General features: G+C 30.8%; 2 protein-coding genes across 7 annotated transcripts; one reads left to right on the top strand and one right to left on the bottom strand.

Annotated features, from left to right (window-relative positions):
- The first annotated feature begins 1,247 nt into the window (after positions 1-1,247).
- LOC123199940 (30S ribosomal protein S17-like) lies at positions 1,248-4,525 on the top strand. 6 transcript variants are annotated; one of them, XM_044614993.1, is made up of 4 exons: positions 1,249-1,461; positions 1,843-2,031; positions 2,124-2,276; positions 4,263-4,525. In XM_044614993.1, exons 2-3 carry the CDS (start codon positions 1,870-1,872, stop codon positions 2,265-2,267), a joined length of 306 nt encoding a protein of 101 aa, XP_044470928.1. In that variant the 5' UTR covers positions 1,249-1,461; positions 1,843-1,869; the 3' UTR covers positions 2,268-2,276; positions 4,263-4,525. The 6 variants fall into 6 exon arrangements, with proteins under 6 accessions (XP_044470929.1, XP_044470928.1, XP_044470927.1 ...); XM_044614992.1 differs by having other exon boundaries at positions 4,187-4,525; XM_044614991.1 differs by having other exon boundaries at positions 1,812-2,031; positions 4,193-4,525.
- Positions 4,526-7,880: 3,355 nt separating this feature from the next.
- On the bottom strand, positions 7,881-12,030 carry LOC123199935 (glucan endo-1,3-beta-glucosidase 6). The gene is made up of 2 exons (XM_044614982.1): positions 11,083-12,030; positions 7,881-9,333 (listed from the first exon to the last, which is right to left on the bottom strand). Exons 1-2 carry the CDS (start codon positions 11,424-11,426, stop codon positions 8,232-8,234), a joined length of 1,446 nt encoding a protein of 481 aa, XP_044470917.1. The 5' UTR covers positions 11,427-12,030; the 3' UTR covers positions 7,881-8,231.
- Between the last annotated feature and the right edge of the window lie 10,375 nt (positions 12,031-22,405).

Here is a 22,405-nt window from a genome sequence, read left to right as displayed (position 1 = left end):
ATTTCATCCCAATATTAACTTTTTTAATTTCTAAAAGTGACATTTTCCACCCCATATCCTTAGGGTTTTTTCTTTCTTTCTCCTACCATCATCTCTGGCAATGACAACTTTCTTTTCCCACCTTTTTACCTCCCTTTCAGCAGTTAACAAAGCTAGACGAAAACATCGTCTTTGTCGCTTCATCGAGGAAGAGGCAAAGACAATTTGTTTTTGTGGTTTCGTCAAGGAAGAGACAAAGACAATTTGTTTTTGTTGTTTCGTCAAGGAAAAAGAGTGGGAAGAGGAAGTTGCCATCGTCAGAGTTGGTGATTGGAGAGGGAAGAGAAAAACCCTAGATATGTGAGGGAAAAAGTCATTTTTTAAAACTGAAAAAGTTGAGACTGAGATGAAATTATAAGTTTTTAAAACTTTGGTGGGAATGACATAAAATTATTTTCTTAATATTATTAATAAAATAACGATTTTACCATTAGCTTTAATAGAAAATTTTAATAGAAGTTGGATGATAGGTGAGAACTTAGATTTTCAAAACTTAATGGGTAAAATTTGAGAGTAGACTAAACTTTTGGTGGGATTTAGTCTATTGGCCTATGTAATGATATGAAACGGTTTCTTTGCATGTAAGTTCTGTTTGGGATATTGAAATTTTTACTCATAAATGAGTTCATTTATACAAATTTATCACACTTTTTAGACATTAAATATTTATTCCATAAAAATAACAAAATATCTAAATTACTCTTATTTTCAATTTTGGATAAAAATAGGGTTGACGGGTTCACCAACCCACCAACCCACCAACCCTTGGCGAGGTTGTTAACCCTTTGATAGGAGTACTAACTTATTCTTTCACCAAACTATTCATCTATAAATACACAAATTAAAATATAAGTTTTTAACCAAAAAGACTTTTTATTATCACTCACCAAACCTTAAATCTAACTTAAAATCCAATCATAAACAATCAATAATATAAGATTTGAGCTCATTTTTAATATTTTTATATGGACAAAAGAAAATGCTCATAAAATATGATAAAAATACAAAAATTTTTGTATGATTGAACGGTAGTGAAGTCAAAATTCATGTGTAAACAATAATCACCAATCAACAAAGAAGTGTTTTTGAAATTCTTTTCAATTTATGGTAAAAATATTTAACCGTTTATATGTGTAATAATTTTGTATACGAATTGATTTTTTTGACAAAAATTGCAATATCCCCCATTTTTTTTTAACGATCTGCGCTTAGGGTTATTCTTTTAGGTTTGGACAGAAATTAAAGGTTTTAGGCAATTAGGTTACTCGCAGTCACACGCTTGATCCAGTAACCTCACTTCTTCCTACCAAGAGCAGCTGTCGTCCTCCACCACCGCCAGCAATTTTCCTTTTGTTTTCTTAAACCACGTCGTTTTGCCTGCTTCACTGCAGCCTTCGTCACCGGTCTCCACTGCCGCTACCAGTAATCTCCTCTCTATTGAATATTTCCTCCTCTATCGTTTCATAAATTCATGCTTGTTAATCGTACCAATAAGATTTACTTTTTCCTATGCAATTAATAACCGTATGTGTTGACTAGGTTATGGTGTGATATAGTTGTCCGTGGAATTTTTTTTTTTCTTTTATCTTGTTTGCTGCTAAAATCCATAATCTATAGAACCCGTTAAATAAGTTTAATTTAATTTAATTTAATTTTTTCATTTATGTAAAAGTTTGATTTATCCATTTATAAATTTTCCTATCCAATGATGTTATGTTGACTTTTTCAATTGATTTTTCATTGTTATATAACATATTTTGGTTAAATGTAAGCCGTGAACAATACCTAGAAAATCTGACTTAGGTTTGGAAGATTTAAAGTCTTTACAAAATGAAGTCAGTGGTGGGGATGGTTGTTTCCAACAAGATGCAAAAGTCAGTGGTAGTGGCGGTTGACAGACTGTTTCACCACAAGGTGTATAACCGTTATGTCAAGCGGACTTCCAAGTTCATGGCACACGATGAGCACAATCTTTGCAACATTGGTGACCGAGTCAGTTTCAATCTTTCTCATATTTGTTATTCATTTGGTTGTAAAGCTTGATTGGTTTGTTACTTAGTGTTTATCATCTTGGGGTTTTGCAGGTTCGGTTGGATCCTTCTAGACCTTTGAGCAAGCATAAGCGTTGGGTTGTTGCTGAAATCCTTAAGAAAGCACGAATCTATGTGCCCCCATCAGCGGATACTGCTGCTGCTTCAATAAGGAAAACTCAAGCTTCAACTTCATAACTTGATAAGGTAATCATATATCCTTGTTCTATGCTTTGTATAGAGATGTGAAATGGTACTGTGAAACATAAGTACAAAAATGTTCCACGCTACCATTTCACTAGCATTTTTGACATGGAATGTTATAATTGGAAAATTGTGCTTTCAATGAGAGCACTAAGTAGAGAAGAGCATGGAATTTTAGGATACTGTTTAATGAATCACCCCATCTCAATTGTTCAAATACATGCAATCTATGTTAATATATGTCTACAAAAATCACACTATTGACTTACTAAATAATACCTATTTCTTAGGTTTCTTGTTTTCGGAGCAGGTGAAAAAAGTTCCTCTAGCTAAAGCCTATGGAAGATGAAGTAATTGCTAAATGAAATATCAGAAACCTAAGGACTTTTAAGTTGGATAGACGGATTAAATTATTGAATGTATTGGACTAAGCTGACTGTTTGACTTATAATGTTCATATTTATCTTTTCTATGATCATCCAAACAAATTTTGGTAGCTGAATACCAAAACTTTTGGCCATAAAATATACATTTGATATAGAAAAAAATTATACTTACAAACAAATTGTACAAATTTATCTATACAAATTGAGGTGGTAGTTTGTGATTAGGTAATGTAATTGTTTTTTTTTCTCCCACTGCAAAATTACTCAACTAGATGCTATTACATCAGCTTGTATGAATAAGTTTGTACAATATATTTGTATATATAGTATTACTTTTTGATATAAAAAGAGACCTTGGAAGTAATGATGCTTCTTGTATCTCTCTTTATTTTTGGCCTTTTCTGAATTGTGTATTGCTCCTTTATATTTGCACCTGCAAAATTCTTTCTAGTTAGCAATTTGAAACTTATCATCTACCTTGACATTTGGAATCTATCAATTTTATTATGGGTTTCACCCTCTTTCTGTATGAGGTATCACAGTGTACTTCTGTCTTGTTATTTAACAGTGTTTAGCTCTTAGGATTACTTGGACTTAAAATGGACATCCTCTATCTACTGCTTCAGTGGCTTGTCATGTGAAAGGGGTTCATGAATTTAACTGGGATACCTCCTTAGTTGTTAGTTGTTGTCAAATTTCTATAAAAATTGAATTTAAGACTGGTTTATTAGCTTCATAAAGAAATTGCATGGATGGTCTTTATTTGGTTGTTGGGAATATGTTTATGCTTGTGTTGTGCTAAAAACTGAACCAGAATGCGTATCTCTTAGATCTTTCTCTGCTTTGGCACTAAAGAAATATGGTATTAAGTAAATACCTTTTAATTAATAAATGTAAGAAAAAGGAAATCATTTATCAGTTTAAGTCTGCGAAATATATTTACTATTGATTCCCAAAGTATGAAAAAAAAGGTCAAATTGTCCTAGTTACTTTGAATCTCATATGTATTAATAAATTTTGAAGGCATGGTTCTTGGGAAGCCAAATTTTCTTGTTGCTTGATACATTTCGACTAATGTGTGTATATTTTTTGATTTGGTAAAATAAGATAATTTAGAAGTTTGGAACTCAGAAAATTCTGGATATGAGCTGAATGCTGTTACAACACATTAAACTTTATATTAACTTTCGAAAAAGAAGATAATAGTGAGTATAGTAGGGATACTGATTTGTGATGTCTCTGCAATGCTAGATTAGGAATACTTTAGTTAACATTTATGTCAATGCCTCCTATCACTAGTAGCATAAATAATTTCAGTGGTCACGAAATATTCTGCATACAGTTCTGATTTCTATTTATTGTTTCCTTTCTTTCTTTCTTCTTTTTTTTTTTTTTTTTTTTTTTTTTTTTTGCAATTCTTGTATGTGCTGTCAAAAATGCAATCCACATATATAGGGTGGGACTTTTTAACTGCTGTAATTAAGCTGGTTCAGCTTCACTCAGCCAGTAACAATTAGAATTATTCTCTTGCAGTTGCAGTCCCAGTCAGCTCCAGTAGATGTCACCTTGATGTTGTTTTCGTTTATTTTGATAATTTATCCAGCTATATTTGAGAAGCAGGGGGGCTTGGACTAGATGGCAGTTTTGTGAATTGTTTGTAGCAATAATGCATGCTCGGCTGAGACTGAAAAGGTTAATCTTCTTTCTTCCATTTGTTTTGAATATGACTAACCTTTGGACAGACAAACCTCTCAGTAGTTGATGCTTAATTTGTGCCAAACTTTGTTGCCAGTTCTTTTTGGAAAGTGTCTGCATAGATATTGTTTGGTTTATTAGGAGAATGAGTGACAATAATTTTTTGGTTCATTTTTCCCTTGAAAGTGAAATGTCAGCATCCATCCTGTATATGGAAATAGCACTGGTCAGAAAATTTAACGAAAAAAACTACCTACAATGGATATACAAGCAACCAATCAATCATGAGGCTCTATATCCATGTCTCTGATTGATTGGTTCCATATACAATTGAGGAATTAAAGACTCGTTAACATGGTAGACATTATATGCATATACTTTGTGTTGGTCTTTTCCTTTTTGTCGACAATTTAATTACTGAAGAATCAGGATTGCCTTGGGTATTTTACACATTGTTGCCATAACATTTGCTTTGCTCTTGTAATGATCCAATAGATGAATGTTGGTTGTGAGGTTTATGGTTATAGCCTTGAGTAGAATTTTGAGTCTCTGAACTTCCGTTTCTATCAGGATGGGAAGAAAAAGGCTTAGGACAATTTATTAAACATTTGAGCAATCCTTTTGTAGCTGAGAAGAATCTATCAATATCGTTTGATCTACTCTTAAATACGTGTTGGTAGGGTTGGACTCGAACCGATCCTATTTGAGCTCAGTTCGAACGAGCCAGCCTTAACTGAGCTTGGTCGAACTCGAGCTATTTGCCAGATTTTTCAATTAAAAATTTTGATACAAAATGACGTCGTTTTAACTAATATGTATTAAAACGACGTCGTTTTAATAACGAAAAGCGAATCGAGCCGCATTCGAACTGAGTTCAAGCTTCGTTTTCACGAGCTCGAATTCGAGTTCAGCTATATGTGAATCGAGCCCTACGTGTTGGTTATCTTATGATGTAAGTAGTGTATATCCAATCATGTCCCACAAGGAAAAATGGAATAATAAAATTGATACACTGCATAAAATATACAAAAACATGATAACGGAAATTATAATAAAACCAACTTGTATGATTCAGAAGATATGGTGAAGATCTCCAAATGGCAAAGAAATTCTCCAAGTTCTCGAATTCTTTCTCATTCTCCATAAATTAAGGAAAAAAACTATTTCCAAAAGTCAACATTTAAAATGCAACTAGATGTAGCAATCAATCAACAAACAAGTGATTAGATGGTTCCCTAGTTAGAAGCTTACGGCTCATTGTAATCCAATATGAGGCTCAAATATCTTGAAAAGCGACTAGGTGGCTCTGATTCTACAACTTATGAAGTAGAAGATTTTCTACTAAATTAGATTACAAATATAATTTTATCGAAAGTAGAATTCATCTAAATTTTACCACACAACACCTCGAAAACGTTCATTGATAAAAATGCAAACTTCTCCCATGGATAATATGTCATTGATATACGTATAACTCCCTCTCATACAAATTTAAATTATAGATTAAGGTATTAAATTAGAGAAGTTTCAAGTGTAGTTTTCCTCCTAAAAACTTGTATATAAATAAAGTAGTTGTATGAGGAATAAGAGAGGAGAGGAGCAACATACAAAAGATAATATATCTAGTCTATGTTATTATTGTACTACACTTAACTATTGATAATGCTATTTATGTAAATATTTCGATTAACAGGTAAAATATGTAAAAAATCATGTATCTCATCTACTCGTTTACTTATCTTAATTTATCTTCTGATATATTTATAGTAGATTTACTTAAGGTTTCTCATATTTTAATTGTTGTTACTATAGTCTATCTTGTGTAAGATTTTAAATTGCATATATAAGTTGGTGATAAGGAATCACATTAACAAAATATAAAATTTATAACTATTGAGTATGTATCATCCAAGCTACTAAATTAAAAGAATTCAATTAAAAATCTAACAACAAAATTTTGTATTTGTTGAGTATGTATTACTATGATTTACTAAAATTGAAAAAAAAAAACAAATGAATATGTAATAATATATTCTCAAAATCAATTTGGCAAATGTTTTTCACTGTTGAGACAAATGAAAAATACTTTATCACAACGGCCAAATGACTATTTCCCACCTAAGGTTTGGTATAAACCCAATATTTCACTCATTAATTATCGAAAATTTAAATACTTATTTATTTGTTAAAGTTTACTGTTACTGTTACTTTTAACAGTCATATTATTATTTAATAAAAATATTTAAAAGAATTATAAATTCATCATATTCTCCCCCCCCCCCCCCCCCTCTCACCTCCCCCCCCCCCCCCCTTTCCCCCAGGTTTAAAAATTAATAATTTACCCAATCTTCTCCCACCTATAGTTTGAAAAACTTACATTCCTCTTCTAAGGTTTTTGCAACAAATGCTGACGGCCAAAGATGATTGCAACAACAACGTTCTCTCTCCCTTCTAGCTTCTCTCGTAACTACAATCCATTTTTGATCATCATCGGTCATCTTCTTCTCTCACTGGCCAGTATACGATGAGACCGAGATTTGAGTCTCTTTATTGTGTCATTGTGTAATGAAGTGATCTCAGTCTCTTTGTCATGTGACAAAGAGACCGAGATCTCTTCATCTTGTAACAAAAAGACTCAGATTTCAGTTTTATCGTGCGTTAGCCGATGAGGGAAAAGGACGACTGATGATGGTAAGAAATGAACTGTGACTAAAAGAGAAGCCGAGAGGAAGGGAGAACGCCACCAATAATTGCTGCAAAAACCTAGGGGGAATGTAAGTTTTTCAAACTTTGGGTGGAGGGATTTTATTAGTTTTCAAACTCGGGGATTGGAAACGTGATAAATTTTTAGTTTTTAAAATATTTTTATTAAATAACAATTTTACTTTCACAGTAACAACGAAATTTAATAGAATTGTGGGTATTTAGATTTTCGATAGTTTATAAGTGGAAAGTTGAGTTTGCACTAAACCTTGGGTGGAAAATAGTCATTTGGCCTATCATAAATCAGAACCCTGCCCGACTTCGCTGAATAGGTAAATCTCGAAATGCAGTAACTAAACTCACAACCCTTATACCGAGTAAATCAAATATGATTTATTGTGGTATATTATTAGTTAGCCCTAAACTATTCATACCGTGACTTTTCAAATGTGAAAAGTTATGCTATTCGAGCACTGACCTTTCACAAAGAAAATCTTTCTCTTCACTTAGGCTAACCCTTGGTGTCAATTTTCACTGCAGAGATGATCATGATGTGTTTTTCCTTTTTAGGTACTTGGATGGAACATGTTAACAGGTTTATGTTGATATCTCTTTGGTGTTAATCTCAACTACTTTTGATGCTGCCCAATTAATGTGTTTCCTTTTTAGGTTATATCGATGGAAGAATATCATAAACTACTAAAGTTTTTTACTTTATTCTGAGATGACAGATTATGCATTTTGTTATCACATAAATCATCAAATTTCAAAGAGGTTTGAATGATAAATCTATTCAAAGGTTAAATTTTGATGCCAAAGAATCTGAGATTGCCAAATAACTAACTGGGCTTTTTTCTTTCTCTCATTTATACAAATCAATGACATAAAAGCAAATGGAATAACTTTCAGCTCCAGCTGCCAAGGCAACATTTCAATCCTCACTGGTTAGGCTTCAATTAAAGTACTTCACAAATTGAACATTCCAAAAAGCAAATACAACACTTGACAGTAATTTAATCTTAAAACAGCATAATGATTTAAGCATTTGCCTTGTAAATTGCAAAATAAGGAAGATGCTTCTGCCACGTATGGATCATAATGCTTCTGCTACAAAGCAAATGCAAGTAGTAGTCCAGGAAAAATGATTCTTCATGAATCATCAGAAGCTTCAAGCTCACAGAATTGTTAGTGCCAAGAGAATAAACCCCACGATCGAACCTATTGGCTTTCTCTTTCCTGCACCTCCATAATACGGCTGAATCATTATCGGAAATGAGCAACTTCCAACAGATGGATCTGATTTTGTGATCATTGATAGGTTTGGAAATTTACAAGCATTGTCTAGCTGATTATGCGTCTGATAGTAACTATTGAATGCATATGAAATATTTCCCAGAGCATCAAGATTTCCGCAGGATGTCCCATAACCAAGTTCAGTACAGTCGGCAAGTCCACAGGCATAGCTCACACTTGGTGCCACCTGCGGATCATCAAGCCTTGCTGAAGGCTTCAATACACACCACTTTTTCTCCAAGTAGTGCACATTCCTTGCTGGAATCAAAGCATTCGAATTTGTGGTGCCAAGGTTGAGCTGGTATTTGGCTCTCCCATCATAAGTAAATATCCCCCAGTGACGTTCGAAATTCCCTGGATCAATACTCTTGGCATCCTCATCAATCAAGCTAAACAAGTAGGCGTCAATGGGCCCAGGTCTCATTGGTGTTCCTTTCCCACCAGAAATATGTGACATAAAACCTTGGTTGAACCTTTGTGCATACTCTATATTTGCATTTTGATCGCCATCAGTTGGCCACCCAATCTCTCCAATTATAATTGGCAGGTTCCCATACCCATTCTTCTGTAGAGCATGCACAAGAGTGTCATGATTTGCATCAAACATATTGTAATAGTTTGTCCCACCATCGTTCAGAGGTTGTGCATTGCCATCAAAGAAGGCATACTCGACTGGGAAGTTGGCATCCGTGTAAAGGCTTATAAATGGATAAATGTTGACAGTAAATGGTGCACCATTATCGCTCAAAAACTTGACAATGGAAAGCATGAGATCATGGATATCAGTTCGGAAGTCACCACCAGATGGATAGCCTGTCGAGGCCTCATAGACATCAGCATTAAGGGGGACAGTGACCTTCACTTGACTGCTAAGCCCAGCCTTAATCAGGGCAGATTGAACGTTCTGAAGTGCAGGGAAGGTTGAATTGAGGAAGCTTTCATTGTATGTTTGCAAGAAAGGTTCATTCCCAACTGCAACATATCTGCAAATGATAACCTCAGAAATTTTATAAAGCTTCTATTTGCCCACATCTACAGCCTATAGAATGTGAATGAGTTAAAGGCAGCCATTATTAAAGCAAGCAACAGAAAAATGTTGTCAAAGTCCAAGTAAAACCATCATTCGTGCAAAGTATTTGTACGCATTCCTACTGCAGGAAGTCCTGAAACATTAATGTAAACTTATGAAACTTCACTGCCGAAAAATGCATGAGCAAAAGAAAAACCATGTTCCATGCAAATATTTCATTTGGGAAAGAATCCTTTTAGGGAGAATTTAAAGAGTCCATGGAAAAAACATTTCAAGACAAGCAAACAGAGGAAATGAAAATTTATCATCTGGGAATGGTAGAGAAAGAGAATACTAGCAAAAACATACTGAATGATTTCCAGAGTATAATAAGTCAACAATAGCAATAAGCGCAAGCCAAAATCACTTTTATTCATTTTCGTTTTAGTTTGGTATTAGTCAAGTTAGCCCATTCTCTTGGGCATATACACAAGCTTCTTGTCAGAATAACTAGGTCTTTTAAGCTATTCAACTTTAACTTCAGACTAGGAAAATATCTTTATGACTGCTCAAACAAGTAAAATGAAAGCAAAAAACATTATTTAAAATCAGACAACTCCAAGAAATAATTTCCTGGTTACAGAAGGCTAACATAGACCAGACACTGGAGCAAAACCAATGAAACATAAAATAAAAGCTATTTAATTTTTCAAAATTTATGTTTATACATGTTGACGAAACCAGCAAAGCTAGCATTTGAGCACACTAATGAGGCCCAGAATGAAAAAGCCAAGTTCTTCTCTAACGACACATTGAACAGTTTCAGTCATTCTAGTTATGAGTAAGATTTAAAGTAATGGTATATCCTCATATTACTACTAATAAATTTTGTTAATATGGAAGTAATATTAATAAATCTGCTACTGTACTGTAGGGAAGAAAAAAAGTTATTCTATTTGGTAAGAAAACTTGAGAGATCTTCTAAAGTGAAAGCGACTAGAAGACAAGAAAGGTACTCATATGCTGTACGTTAATCTAAAAGGATGAAGTTGATGTTGCTTCGCTTGGGTAAACCACGGAAATCATTGTCTTTATTATTTTTCTACCATTAATTATGATGTTAGTGTGCAACTATGTGTTTGATACTGTGGTTCATATTTTTGTATTAGTTTCACTGCAAAAATTTTAGCTCTGGGGCATCTAAATACCAAATAAAACAATATAACACAATAGATAGAGCAATCCTTAGACATCCTTCCTTACAAGTTTGTCACTCTACATATAATTGGTAAATGTTGTGTAGAGCCATAATTGTTGATAGGTAAATGTTGCAAAAAGCAATAAAGCATTCAAGGCTTAATGAAATTAAACTTGAACATATGATTCTCTAAGTTATGTTGCAACACAAATAAGAGTCAAGCTAAAACGAAAATGGACACCTACATAACAATCACCAGTTATACACAAAGATTTCCCGCAATATATACCAGGCAATTTCAATGAAACTCACGCGAAGTAAACCAAATGAGAAACACCAGATATATAACTCTGCAACAAACTAGAAATTGAAGGATTTATAACATATAATACCTCAACTAAACTTTACAATGAAAAGATATAACCTAGTTCATTTTTTCAATTAACTGGAAAAGTAAAGTTGATTCTTTTCAGCCATAGTTGAATGGAAAAATAAATAAATAAATAAATGCAAAGGGAAGCACACCTGATATTGACATTGTTAGAAGAGATATGTTTAGAGACATTGCTGGAAACCCATTTCTCAGCAGCCTTCATGCTGCCAGCCAAAGATGCAAGCTTATCATTTGGGATACCAACCATGACCTCAATATTGGAGCCGCCCAGAGCCTTTAGTGTTCCATACTCTGCATCAAAAAGCTTCACTTTTCGAATCCCATTATCTTTCAGAAGATTCACCACAGTGTCTGGGGGCAGAGGATGGCTTGCTTGTGTGCCCCAATTAGCACCAATACCACTCACCAGAGAAATCAATGAACACAATAAAACCAAACTAACAGTTACATAAACTGAAAAGCACCCCATCAGCATTAACAAAACTGGGTTCAAGCTTCTTTCCAAATGGGGCCTTGTAACCACCCAGAACCCAAAACAAAAATAACAAAATCTAGATATGAAGGTAGAGGAGAAAAGATGGAAGCAAAGAAAGTGAAGAGCTGATCTGGGAAATATTAATGGAACAAAAAAGGAATCAAACCCATGTTTGGAGCATATATACCACAGTAAGAGGTGAAAAAGAAATACCTTCAGATTCAGCAGAAATGACTAAACACACTATAACTAAGAGTTGAGGCTAACTTGAAGATGGTAAATCAAAACCGCAGAATAGATTCTTGAAAATGAAACTGGGAATATCTAGAGAGAGCACTTAAGAGTTGGTAAAGTGGGTGAGAGTTGCGAGTAGATGCATGGAAGTTCTAATCAAAATGAAAAAGAATCAAAAAAAATAAAAAGGGAAAGGGAAAAAGAGGGAAATAATGAGACAATGAAGGAAGTTAAGAACGGTGAGAGGGTGGAGTAAGAGGTGAGCTCAAGAATCCTAGCAACAAAGTCCACAGTTAACACATTAAGCTACTCTCTCTCTCTTTCTCTCACTTTAGTAGCTCAGCGTCAGAGACACAAGCAAAAGACAAAGCAAAGTAAAAGCTACTTAAAGATGGCAACATGAGTCACTACCCTCGCTACTACTTTAACTAATGAACCCACCAATTTAAACCCAAAAAGGAAAAAAATTTATTCATTATATTATTTTATTTTACTAGAATATATAAGAATATATTAGAAAACTCCAAAAAAAAAAAATCCCTAATATTAATATTTTTTTTAAAAAATTGGCAGAAAATTTTAAACTATTAATTCAAACAATATTTATTTTATTGGTATAAGAGCTTTTTTTAACAGTTTTAAGGAAATTTTTAATTTTTTTTTTGTTTGAAAATGGTTGAGGCCATTGAAACATAGGTTGTGTTTGTATTGTTTGAAAGTTAAATGGACCTAATTGATGAAAATATTTTAAGGAAAATTAATAAAATTAAACTTTTTTTTAATTTTGTCATACAATTTTAACTCTATTTTTTTGTCTTATACAGATATAATGAAGACCTAAACTTAATACCCTTATGACCCTCATTTCTAATTTTAGACCCTTATCTATTAAACTTATTTTTATTTATATTCTCATTTAAAAATCAATTCAAAAACAAAGAAATCTTTTATTAAAATCATTTTAATTCAAACGAATAACATTTCATCATATTATTTGATATTTTATTTAAAGACTTGAAATTGAAATTTTAAGAGTTGTTTGTATAATGATGAATCATACTTTGTTAATTTATAAATTGTTATTTCTATTGTTGTTTTATAGTTAATTTAGTTTTAAAAATAGTTCATTTACATCAAATATACTTTAGCATGAAAGAATATTTAGTTTTTAAGATCGAATTTGTAAAAAGGATCATACTTTAAATCTAAGTAGTAACCTACCAGCACTGAACCACAGCTCATTGTCTAATTCCACTATTTGCACCTCCTTAGTGAAAATATTATGACATAATTTTACTAGGAAATGGATGGGATTTGAGGAACTTACTAAATGTGTGCGCTTAAAAAACTTTAGTTCACCCTCAATCAAGACAACCCTTATGGTCTCAAACATTTCCATATGAAAAAGGTTGGTGACAATTGCTGGATAGTAAAAAGCCTCCAAAGTTATCATATTAAGTGTCACTCTAGCCATTATTTATACACCATCACATATCAACATAACATTCAAGAAAAAGTAGTCAAAATATAACCAAACTAAAAACACTAAATATATTGTATAGATTTTTTAATCAAATCTAGGTTTCGGCAAGACATCGTAGGATTCATTTAGGTTATTACACACCATATTAGATATCTATTTCAATACATATTCATACAACAACAAAACATTCAAGCAAAATAGTTAAATATAGCCAAACTAGAATTAAATGAAGCTTGAAGTAGCTTGTTAGAACTATGTTTTGGCGAGCCATTGTATACTTCATTTATGATTTATATTGGCCATATTTGAAACCAATTTCAACAAAAATTTGTACAAAAACACAACAATCAGGCGAAGTAGTCAAATATAGCCCCTAGAAACCCCAAACTTTGTTCATGTGACATCATGAACAACACATACTCACATAACAATACAACATTCATGCACAGTCATCAAATATCACCAAAATAGAAACCTTATATGAAACTTGTGGTAGCTTACCAAAACGTTGTTTTGACAAGTCATTGCATGCTTCATTTTCGAGGCTATATTTGACATCTATCACAATGCATATTCACATAACTATACAACATTCAAACAAACTAATTAAATATCACCTAAACATAAACCTTAGATGAAACTTGTGGTTGCTTGCCAAAACATGGTTTCAACAAGTCATCATAGGCTCATTTAGGGCTTTTGAGGCCATATTTGGCATCCATTCATTTCAAACAAAAATTATCTAAAACCAAATCTATTTCAACACAGATTTGACCAAAAGACTTAGCCAAAATGAAAAACTTTAATGCAAATTACAAGATTTTTATTGAAACTGAGGGTTTCAATAAAAAAACACATGTTGTATTTAGGTTCCTTATTTTGGAAAGATTACACACGTCTCATAAACACATATCAACCCAACAAACAAAATTTTAATCAATCGATCAAAGTAAAAGACATACTTTAAATTAATTTTGATATTAACACATGCCATTTATGAAAATGAAGAGAGGATGTAATGAATGCCACCAATTAACAATAGCCACAAGAGAAGATATATTTTTGTTTTAAAATGAAGTAAATATGGAGAAATTATTTTCAATAGAGATGAGCAAAATACTTGAACAATAATCAAAACCACTGCGTGCCCAGCTTTTGGTTTCAATTATTACCTATAACCAACCTACTTTGAGTAGTTTCTAGTTTCATTTTTTATGGAACCAATTAGTTTCAATTTTTATTCTAATGTCACCTTTTAAGGACTCAAAATCATACCATATATTGGAATTTTGATTGGATACCCAACCTAGTTTTCTTCTATATTTAATGTTTTCCAACTTGGTGCACATAGGCTTTCTTTCCCTTAGGATTAATCGCTTTATTTTTAAATTCTTAGAAACCAAGAAGTGGCACATTTGAACCAACAACCTATCACTCTTTAATGTAACCTTTACCCTAACAATTTCACTCAATTAAGATTGTGCTCTTTGACTACAATAACATCTTCTCCTTCACATTTTTCCCTTGGTCTCTTTTGACTTTTAGATTTGATTCGTTTTTGTGGTTAAATGGAATATAACATGTTGTGGTGGTTAAATGAAGTTATTATTAGTGTTTGTTGAATGATATGAATAGGTTGTTAAGCTATTACATATGATGTGTGCTGATTATAAAAATCTGATAACTAGTAAGACAAAATCCTTAAGTACATGCAATGTGCAATTTCTATCTTGTATATGTGAAATTCTCACACGAAATGCCCATTTGAAATGTATTAAAAGAAAATTTTTTATAATATTTTTTCTTTCATGGGTTACGTACATCCATCTTTGAAATTCCTATTATCTAGAGAGAAGTGTTAATTTCTTTTTTACCATTCATGCATCATAAAGAATAATTAAATATGTTACGAAAATTGACATAAAAACTATTTCTAAACCTAATTATTCTACCTAAAATACAATAATAACTCAAGTTAGACCACGAAAATGGACTAAAAATCTAAGTGCAACATCATATTATCCATATCCTTTACCTAGCACAACACAAACGAGTGTGCACCCCTCATGCATAGCCATTGAACAACCTTAAATTTATATTCTTCAACACCTAGTCATTTTCTCATATTTTAAATTATTCAACATAACCATAATATAATAAATGACTAAAATAACTTTGTTCCGCACTTGTGAGTGTTACAAACTAAAGCAACAAGGACCATGAAAATTACTTTGTTTTGGGATCTTTTACTTCAATCCCAATCTAAAATAGATTACTGATTTAGAATGTTAATAAGATTTCAATTCTATATAGAACATAATTATTGATTACAATACATCATTTATTAGAGTAGTTTATGAATAATTGAGTCCAAATTCAAACCATTTAATAACAAGGGGTAAAAAAAGGCAAATTAAGGTTATTAACTCTTATTGGGGGCAAACAGGGGAGAAAAACAAATTCAGTTCAAACCAATCTCTAAATCATGGAAGAGAAGAAAGCTCTAATGAAAAAAATAAAGCTCAAGCCTATTTATGCAAAGTAGAATAAGATGATATAATGATATAGAATGAGTTTGAATATGATTATTTAGAGAATTATTTACTACAATATAAAATAAAAGAATTATTTACTTGTTTCACGAACAACTGTCCTATACTAATTTCATAAACATCTCTTCTTGACTTGTTTCATTCAAAATTTAATTGATTTTAGACCAACCACATTTCACTTGCTTGAATTGATTGATCAGAAAAAATAGTAGGAGTGACATTCATGCTTGAATTTGAATGGTAATGACATAGCAAATATGAAAGGGTGTGCACGGATGTCAAAAGGTGCACACAGATGAGTACAGGTGTGAAAGGATGTAAAAAGATACGAATGGATGCAAAAAAGTGTATACAAGTGTGAAAGGGTGTGTGCAGATATGAAAAACTATGAACAAGTGCAAAAGAGTGCATACAAATGTGAAAGGGTACGTGCGTAAATATATTATATTTTATATATATAATAATATTATTATATTATATAAAATATATATAATATAATATAATGTAATATATTTACATACGCATCCTTTCACACCCGTATATACTTTTTTGTACCTACACGCATTCTTTTGCACTTGTGCATACCCTTTAGCATATGTACACATTATTTTGTATATACACGTACTTTATATAATTATGTATATCATTTCGTTACGATTTATGAATATCACCCTTTATATAAAAAATTAATATATTTTTAATTTATAAATATTAATAATTATATAAAAATTAATCTAAAATTAGTCAGATTTTCTAATGAAAACCTATTTCAAATAAAAAAAATAAGGTGTAGTATATTATTAAAATAAAAATTTCAATTTACTTACAAAAATAAAGTTATTAAAATATAGTGGAAAAAAAGTTTATACTCGCAATTTCACGCCTATTTGAATTAGTTTTCCAATAATAATGATAGTGTTCGAAATCTGGTACATTTATGCAGGAGAAATGAGGCGGGACAGAGAACGTTGTAGAATTGGGCAGATCAATTTGATAGTGACATGACATCGTCATTTGTGTCGCATTTAAAATAATGCTTGGAAATTCGTATTTGTTGGCTTTATAAATGCCACGTGGATGATATGACCACACATTGTTGTCTGCTACCGCACGTGATTCTATCTCTATTCTTATTATTCCAATTTATTATCATTCATTACAACAGATTTTGTCCCCTTATTTTCGTGAGACGGTGGTCACGACAAAACTCTTCGGAACGTTTTATATCAGAAATTAGAAAATTCTTTAAGGTAGATTATTTAAAAATTATTGATGTAAATTAGAAATTTATTTAACCAAATTTGATAAATTTAGATAAATATAAATAATTATTATATTTAATTAAAGATAATAAAATATTATTAGTATATTATTTTATTTAAATATTTTTAATATAATTATTATAAACTATTTGTAATATTAATTAAAAATAAAATTATTTTTATCTTAAAAAAATTAATAATGATATAATTATAATAAAATGAAGATTATTTTGATAATTTTTTAATATTTAAGATAAAAGTGATAATCAAATTCATATCACCATTGATAAAAGAACATTACTAGAATTTTATTATTACTTATAAACCAAATAAAATAATATAAGTAATAAAAGATAGATTATTAGAGTAATTTTTAATACCCCTTAACCAAACACCTCCTTAAGTCCACTCTTTATTTCATAAAATTCTGGATGATATATTATCATATTATTAATTGATATTTTATTTTTAATTTAAAATTAATTAATTATATAATAATATATTATATATACAAAATTTTAATTATATATTAAAAATATATAATTAAAAATCCAAGAGGATAGGCGTGTGTATAGCTTGGTTTGGTATGGGTTGAGAATATTTACAAATTAAACTTAAAAAAACAGATTGAAAAATTCACAAATTAAATCGAATCAATTTGAGTTTCAAATTAAACTAAATTAAACTGAAAAATATAGTTTAACTCAATTTAGATTATGATTTGAATTTATTAAAATATTTCACTTCTAAATATATATTATTTAATAAAATTAATTAAATTATGCCTTCTAGAATATACTATAAACACATAAAATAAATATAAAATATATATATTTACTTCGGAATGTTGATGGGGATAGCGGTTGGATCTAAATTGACGGAAGCTTCGGAATGTTGTTTAATTTTAGTGAAGATAAATGATATTTTTGTATTTTTACTAATTTTATAAAAATAAAATTGAAAAATTTTATTAACAAATAAATTTCTTTTTTTAAACTTGAGAATTATATGTAGAGTTAAAAACAATCATTCAGCCTAATATTAAAATTGATGCTATATGTTGCATGTGTAAAAATAATTTTTTATATTTGCATAAACATTGCCCAAAATTGTTAGAATCCTAGAATAAAATCCAAAGTTCTAAGGGATTTGGTTATAGAATAAATCCTCCATTTTTTGGGATTAGGTTTAAGTTTTATATTTGGTATTTTCTATTCAGCACTTGGTAGTAGTTTTTTTATAGGATAAAATCACGTGTATTTATATACTATAATTAAATATACATATCATTATTATTTTTTATGTGTCTTGCCACAACGAAAGGGATGTTGATGACCCTTTACTAGTAATAAATTTATATGTATATATTTTTAATATATAATTTAAATATATAAATGATATATCGTCATATAATTAAATAATTTTAAATTAAATATAAAATAATATATAATTACAGAATAATATATTATTTATATATTTAAACCATATATAAAAATTATATAAATATAATAATGTCCTTATTACAGTAAGATGTGACTTGTAGAAAGAAAAGCTCAAGAGACTTGTTTTTATTATTTATTTTTTTTATTTTTAAAATTTTAAATATTTATTTATAAATTATTTTTTATTAAAAATTTTAATCGATAAAATTATTATTTATTAAAAAATTAAAATTTTATTGTATTTCATTTTCAAAATTAAAAATTTCGAAATTTCTCGCGTCTAAAATTTGAGAGCTGACAATTTCTTATAAGGATTTCTTTTTCTCTCCTCTTCTTTTTTTTTATTTTTAATTTTCTGGGCGGATTATCGATCGTTCTACACAGCCGCCACAGTCCCACTCTTGGCACCGCCGTTGGGAGATGCAGCTTGTTTCTTTGCTGAAGCAAACGAGCACTTTTCCTTCCTCTCATCTTGATTCATCTGATATTGCCTGCTTTCTAGGCTACAAAAGCGCTATCTCCTCTGCACAAATATTAATAAATCTTCTTCAATATTTATTTGTAGTTATAATCTAACGAAATCTCAATACATCTCGTGAACAAAATCTAAAGCAAGCGAAAAACTTTCACAAGAAAATATTTGAAGAGGTTGCTTTAAATGGAAAAAATGAAGGCCAAATCTGAGACTGAAAGAAAGTTGGAGTCTTTGAAGATAGAGATAGAATAAGAGTGAGTACCCATACATAGATATGTCACGGCTGGGCACCAATCGACGTTAACGGAGACAACAAGCTCTCGAGAAGTGATCAGAGTCAGTAAAATCAGAGACAGATAAAACGGGGAGGACGGTCAAAGGTGACTCCCGGTCAGAGAGAAAAAGGAAAAATGATTATTTTTAAAATTTAAATAAAAAATTATAAATTTTTTTTAATAAATATTAATTTTAATTAAAATCTCTTATAAAAATTAATTAAAAAGTAAATTTTTAAAAAGTTAAAAAATAAAATTTTGAGAATTTAATGTATATTAGGTGGGAACAAGGCTTTGGGCCTAAAGTAAATAATTTAATTTGAAGATTTCCTTTTCAGAGACAATTATTCATGGCATTCAAGTCAGCTTACCTGCCAGCACGACCCTTTTTTCTTTTTGGTTTTCTCAACCGGAGTAGAACCAAACAATGGTTAATTTTGGCCCGTCAACCACTGAGAAGTCTAGCCAACTTCCCTTCATTATTGACCCCAACTTCTACCGCAACCACGACCATTCAATGAGGATACCCAAGATCTGCCTTAACCTTCTCTGTCCAAAAAAGTTATAACTGCTCTAATGAAATCTACCGTGCCACTAAATTGACCACGTATCTTAATTGTGCCATAATTCTTCACTTTTCGTATTATGCATTCTAAAAGATGTTTAGCAATACTAACGTAACAATTAAATGAAAATAATTTTTGTATATTTTATAATACTTGAATTATATATGAATATATACATATTTTAAATCTTATGCAAAAGAAAAAACAAAATCAAACTAATCAATAGATAATAATATATAATAAGAAATCAAATATTCAAAATATATTTTAATATAGGGAATAAAATATATTTTAACATTCTCTCAAACTCAAGTAAAGAATTTGTTGTCTTGATTTATGATGTAAATCATGAAACTGTCTTGGAGGATAGTTTTTAGTAAAGATGTCGGTTCTCTGCTTAATAAAAAGTACAAAAGCGAGATGAAAAATCTCTTTGACAAGATGATGACAAATAAAATGACAATCAATCTCTATGTGTTTGGTCTACTAATGAAAAACATCTTTTTAGGCAATCTAAATGACACTATGATTATCACATTAGATGTTTGTAGCATTTGAACGAGAGACTCTCATATCTTACATCAATGATCATAATCAGAGAAGTTCAGAAATAGTTTCTGCAAGTGTTATATACTATATATTATACTTGAACAAAAAACAACTGTTTGCTTCTTATGATGCCATAAGATGAGAGAATTTCCTAAAAAAATAATAATTAATAGTGGAACGTCTATCTGTAAGATCACCCACCCAATTAACATTAGATCATGCACGTAATATATGTGAGGACCAAGCAAAAAAATAAAGACCATGGAACAACGTACTTTTGATATATCAAAGGATACGAAGTCCTACCGCAAAGTGAGTAGTACAAGGGGTAAATATAAATTTACTAACAATATGAACGACATAGGCTATGTCTGGTTGAGTACTAGTTAGGTAGATAAGACTTCCAACTAGGGATGACAACGGGGAGGGGCGGGGAGGGGATATCAATCCCCATCCCTGTCCCCGTCCCCGTTACGGGGATAACAAAGAACCCCCGTCCCCTCCTCGCGAAGGAAAATCCTCTCCCCGTCCCTACGGGAAAAAAATCCCTCCCCATACCCAAGTCAATAAATTTTAATTTCTCAATATTTTATGAATATACACTCTTCAATGGTGCATTATTAATAATTCTAATAATCAATAAATAAATTTTACGAAACTACAAAAGAGTACCTTTTTTATTAGAATGAAATTAATTAAACAAAAATATATCGAAGAGATCTCACAACTTCTGTATAATGCTCCATCTTTTATAGAAAATATTTAAATCTTTCAAGCACATTTTCCTGTAATATAAAATAAAAGATGTATAGTTAAATGTCCAAATCATTGTTTCATACATTGACATTGTCAATTCCATCACACTATGAAGTTTGAAGAAATAAGAAAACAATTAGACAATATCTGACACTTTTAATGCGTTGAAAATCATCATACTCAAAGACATCGTCATTAGCAATAAATGGAATAGACAATGCTGCTTCAACATCAACAATCTCACTCCACTTAGCTAGATCCCTTGGCCTATCTGCTACTTTTTTGTAAAATTTTTCAAAAAAAAACATGTCACAACTGAAAAATCTAACAATATGCAATAATTAAACTAATTAAAATATACTAGAAAATTGAAATCCACTTACATGTCAAACATCAAGGTTGGACAGTGAAACTCAAATTCATGTCATCAATTATCAACTACAACAAAGAAAAAAATAGGTAATAAATTCTTGCAATATTTTAAAAACCTATATTTTAGAGATTAATGAAAAATACTTACTATCTTCTGAATCATTATCATCGTAGATTGTCGAACAAGACTCTTCACCTTTCAAGAAAATAAAAAAAATTAAAGACAAAATCTAATAAGTATTAACTTTATATTAAAGTTGATAAAAATTCATTTTATTACCTTTTAAGTCAGCCTATAACCAATTTTGAGAACACATCAATGCCTCCAATGTACCTAAACAAAGTCTATTGCGATGTGGACTTATTACCTTTCCAGTAGTGTTAAAAACAGACTCAGAAGCAACAGTAGAGATTAGAATAGCAAGAATATCTCGAGCAATCATCTGCAAGGTTGGATATTTAGGCCCATTTAACTTCCACAAAGTCAATATATTAAAGTCTGGACTCCTAGGTAGAAGTTGCTCCTCTAAATAACATTCCAGTTCTTACTTTCTCAAGATATTACTTGATTCTTGTTCAATAAACATATCAAAATCTGCTAGATACTCTTCATCACCACAAAAACTAGATTGAGAAGGAGATGAAGCAAACAAAGTTTGACTTGTACTACTTCCATGCTCCGATTGATATTCATAAAGCAAATCATGACAATATTGTTGAATTCTAATTATTTCATCTTTGTCATCATCTTCATCTATCAAAGGAAAGAAATAATCTAACAATTTCATTTTGAATCTAGGGTCTAAAACAATGGTCACCCCCATAACACCATGAATCACACTTTAATACTTGTTAAATTTTTCAATCATTTGTGCAGCCATCTTCTTTATCATGACATTCTCACACATAAGCTATTTTGTCAAATGAATTTTGATTTGACAAATTTTAGGAAAATATTCATTTGTAGTCAGAAATTTAGTACCAGAGAATAGTAGAGTGGCATTGTAAAATAC

Source organism: Mangifera indica, chromosome 17 (assembly GCF_011075055.1).
Source record: "Mangifera indica cultivar Alphonso chromosome 17, CATAS_Mindica_2.1, whole genome shotgun sequence".
NCBI lineage: Eukaryota > Viridiplantae > Streptophyta > Magnoliopsida > Sapindales > Anacardiaceae > Mangifera > Mangifera indica.
Note: the sequence above shows the minus strand (reverse complement) of the source record. Positions and strands in the feature narration are given on the sequence as shown.

Excerpts from the sequence above, each read along its gene's own strand:
- LOC123199935 (XM_044614982.1), bottom strand. The coding sequence starts at position 11,426 with ATGCTGATGGGGTGCTTTTCAGTTTATGTAACTGTTAGTTTGGTTTTA. Across the intron at positions 9,334-11,082 it reads TCTAACAATGTCAATATCAG|ATATGTTGCAGTTGGGAATG; the intron begins GTGTGCTTCCCT and ends TATCATTTGCAG.
- LOC123199940 (XM_044614993.1), top strand. The coding sequence starts at position 1,870 with ATGAAGTCAGTGGTGGGGATGGTTGTTTCCAACAAGATGCAAAAGTCA. Across the intron at positions 2,032-2,123 it reads TTTGCAACATTGGTGACCGA|GTTCGGTTGGATCCTTCTAG; the intron begins GTCAGTTTCAAT and ends GGGGTTTTGCAG.